The 4054-nt window shown below is 35.6% G+C and overlaps 1 protein-coding gene across 4 annotated transcripts in view; it reads right to left on the reverse strand.

Annotated features, from left to right (window-relative positions):
• Positions 1–4054, reverse strand: part of Plch1 (phospholipase C eta 1) — a 174465-nt gene that overhangs the window by 76706 nt on the left and 93705 nt on the right. For all 4 annotated transcript variants that reach the window (XM_008840636.1, XM_008840634.1, XM_008840635.1 and 1 more), the window contains exon 5: positions 2968–3138. In XM_008840636.1, coding sequence (XP_008838858.1) covers positions 2968–3138 — 171 coding nt within the window. The remainder of the gene's footprint in view (positions 1–2967; positions 3139–4054) is intronic.

Consider the following 4054-nt stretch of genomic DNA (forward strand, 5'->3'; position numbering starts at 1 on the left):
AGAACAGGGCAATTTTCAAATGTTCATATGAGAGTCCACTGTAGTTTCTTGACAAAGGCTTCCAAAAGCATCCCTCTATTGGGTTCTACCAATCATTTTTAAGGGCTCTGAAAATAATGCTTATTATTTTTTTAATGTTAAAAAAGAAAATATGCACAAAAAATTTGACTCAGCACTGCATGCATTCCACCGTTAACTACCTTTAACTACATCTGTTTTTGCTGCAAATCCTTTGTTGCTCAAAACCTTCCCCCAGTATCCCTCCAAAAGATGCTGCCATGTTTATTCTATATATAGACAGTAAGTCAAGTAAGCATATACAATCACAACTGCCTAGCACAATTTAATCTTTTTTTCTTTAAAAAAATTAATTTAATTGTTGCAATTTTCTTTAACTTTTTAAAAATTATTTATTTAATAACCAGATAATTAGAAGAAGCATTTCATTACAGCATTAACATATTCAATAACAATTTCCAGAGCAAAGATGCATCTCTTTTTATATTGGCTGTAAATTTTTAGGTTCACAGTTGAATTAATACAGTTATACAATACTGAACTCAGTATAAACCCTGTAAGACATAAAATTGAATGAGGTTTTAACCTTTAAAAAAAGATCTCCATTTTATTTTAAAATATACTGTTTCATACATAAAAACTCATTTTTAGTGCTACTAACACTTAGATGTTTGCACATGCGTCTCTAATCTCTATGTATTTGATTATTACTTGTTGCAATTTTCATACAATATAATTTGATGTTATTTAGGTCCCCTCCCTTATCAGCAACTTCCCTTACTGCTTGTACCCAACTGAATGTACTCTATTCAATATATATAATAAGGCCAATAGAGTCTAATTTGAGACCCCAAATGTCTTTCAGTGTGGGTTCATGCACTGGAGCTTACCTACCAAGAATCACTTCCTCACATCTCTGTTGGATTTTGTCTGGTTTGACCTTGCATGGGACTTGTGCATGCTGATACCACTGCTGTGAATTCATACGAGTAACTGACCAGCTGTCTGGAAAACTTCCTTGTGGTCATCACCACCTCTGGTTTTCACAACCTTTCTGCTCCCTCTTTCACAATGATCTCTGAGTCTTAGGAGGCAGAAGTTTAATATAGGTGTACTATCAGGGATAAGCACTCTACAGCCTCCTGTTCTCTGCACATTAGCCAGTTGTGCATTTCTGTGTTAATCATCATCTGTTGCATAAGGAAGCTTCTCTGGTGAGAGTTGAGAGATGCATTAATCAATGGGTATAACAATAAGTTAACTAGTATTAGACTCTCCTTTGTGCCCTATTTCCTATCTAGCCTCAGGTTTCTAGATGTGATATCAGTGTCAGGTATGAGGTCCATCCTATGAAGTAGACTTTCAACCCAAATAAAGAGTGGTTAGCTGGGCGTGGTGGCTCACGCCTTTAATCCCAGCACTCGGGAGGCAGAGGCAGGCAGATCTCTGTGAGTTCAAGGCCAGCCTGGTCTACATAGTGAGTTCCAGGACAGCTGGGGCTACAGGGAGACCCTGTCTCAAAAAGACCAAAAAAAAAAAAAGAATGGTTGATTACTCCCATAATATTTGCACCACTATTAACATTGGTGGGCATATCTTGCCAGGCCAGTTTTTGTTATAGTTCACATTCATGAGATTCATAGCTGGGTAAGGTTGATGATTATTTTTTCCTTCAGGTAGCATGCGTAGCCCCTTCCAGTGCTAAGAAAGCTAGCCAGTAGAGATGACATTTTAAAGTCAGCACCAGCTTGATTTTTCATTGTTCTATAGCTCATGTATGTAGTGTCTTCAGTATAGGGTCTTACCATGAAGTTCTAGTGAGAAATCAAGAGCAGGGGCAATGGCCAGTAATGTTTGAGGGTCTATGGGACCCCTGGTCAACAGTTTCAAGAGTGGGAGTCTATTCTTGGCATTGGGGTTTTATTTTGTTAGCCTATAGTATCTAGTAGAGGCAATATCTCCCTGTTATAAATTAACTCCTTTTAATCTCTTTTTATAAAGTACATGTATAAAGTACATGTATAAAGTATCTTAAGAAGCTTCTATAGTGGCAGGTTTCCAATGACAAAAATTGGCCAAAGCCAATTATTTCATCTCTGGTAGACTCTACTACTTAGAGTTAGGAGAACTTTACCTCCTGCTAATATTTGAATATTGACTCAATTTCTATTCATTGAGATTCCATGGAAGTACTATGTTTTGGTTCACATAACATTCTACCAATATTCAGATCATGATTTAAAAAGTGCTCAAATGAAATGGCTCACCAAGTCCACTCTAATATAAACTCAAGACAACTAAAATCAAACAAAACCACACAAAAACTTGTACTGAGAAATGAGAGCTTGAGGAATTGTAAAAGAATAGTATGAAAAGACAAAACTTATTAAAAACAATTCAAACTATATTATATTAAAGCTTAATGTTTTACCATAAATAGATTTACTAATCTTTTCACATGATTAAACATCAAGTTCTTCTCTGACTTATCTATGACCTACTACAGTGCTAGTTAGGAATTATGTCATAGTAAAAAAAAAAAGCCATGCTGTGAATCAATTATAAACTTATATTATTATTAACATTAATTTATACCATCAGGAACAGCTTATTTATACTACTTTAATGTTTCATTGCATTAGTGTAAAGAAGATATTAACAGTGGATCCAAAATGAAACCTTTAATATCCATTTCTTTGTGGAAAAATATACATATCCATATTCAACAAATTCAAGGTTAAAAATATATAAGCCAGTTTTCAATGTATCGCTTCTCTGGAAAGCTCCTAGCAAGATGTTTAAATTATTCATAGGTAAGTGTTTTATGGACTTGTACTGTTTACCTGTGTATCCTAGATTTGACAAAGTCTCACATCCAATGACCAAAAAATAATCACATCTCTCACAGGCATTTTTGAGTAAACATTCCATTCCCCAGGCTAATGATACCTTTTGCTCCACCTTCAAAAACTGAGCCAGTTCCTCCACAGTCAGATGATCTTTCTTGTCACTGTAGCTCAAGAGCAACAAATAAAGGTCTCGTCTCAATGACATCATTTTGTAAAAAACACAGAACTCTTCAAATGTCAAGGTTCCCTGATTCTCATCAGTGTCAGCTTCCTGAAAAAGGAAAAGTCAGTGAGAACTTGAAATAGACCCTGAATAAGAAAGACAGTAACATTTATCATAAAGGACCAGCACAGAAATCAAGGTGAACACGTGGAACGTTATAAAAATTAACATATTAAAAAATTAATTATACACGGCTGGAGAGATGGCTCACCAGTTAAGAGCACTAACTACCCTTGTAGAGGACCTGCATTCAATTCCCAGCACCTACATGGAAGCTAACAACTGTCCTTATAGACTCCAGTCCCAGGGAATCCAATACCTTCTTCTGACCTCCACGGGCATTATAAGACATGGGTGCACTTACACACATGCAGGCAATACACTCATACATATAAAACCAAGAAAGTTTCAACAAATTATAAATAATCAACCTCATATAAACCAATTTCTCTGACTAGATCTATAAATTAACAAAGAACCCTTAGAACAAAACACTATAAAAGAAATATGTTTCAAAATGGGAAACTGAACACATCAAAGTGAATCAATTTTATGTTCAAATTTGCATGGCAGCCCTGATTTCAATACCCAGCATCAGAAAAAACAATAACCAAATTTTAAAAAACCCAAGGGATTTGAATAAGACAGTTAAAACTGTAATTAGAGGTGCTTGAGGCCAGATTTGTTAGTAGCAAAAGCAGCTTCAAAACAAAACTTAAAGAGCTAGCTGCTGGACAAGCCTGTGAGCCCAGCACCCAGGAAGTCGAGGCAGGATGCCAAGTGGAGGCCTGACCACATAAAGATATCCTGTCTCAAAAATGAAAAAATTAAAATCCGAGCAATTCAACTGAAAAAAAAATTTTTTAATGTTTTCATTATTTTTTTTATTTTATGTGTATGAGTATATTGCCTGCATGTATGTGAGTGCACCCATGTCATGCAATGCTGCAGAGGTCAGAAGAGG

The sequence above is a fragment of the Nannospalax galili genome, unplaced genomic scaffold (genome assembly GCF_000622305.1).
Source record: "Nannospalax galili isolate Female #2095 unplaced genomic scaffold, S.galili_v1.0 scaffold59, whole genome shotgun sequence".
NCBI classification, from domain to species: domain Eukaryota; kingdom Metazoa; phylum Chordata; class Mammalia; order Rodentia; family Spalacidae; genus Nannospalax; species Nannospalax galili.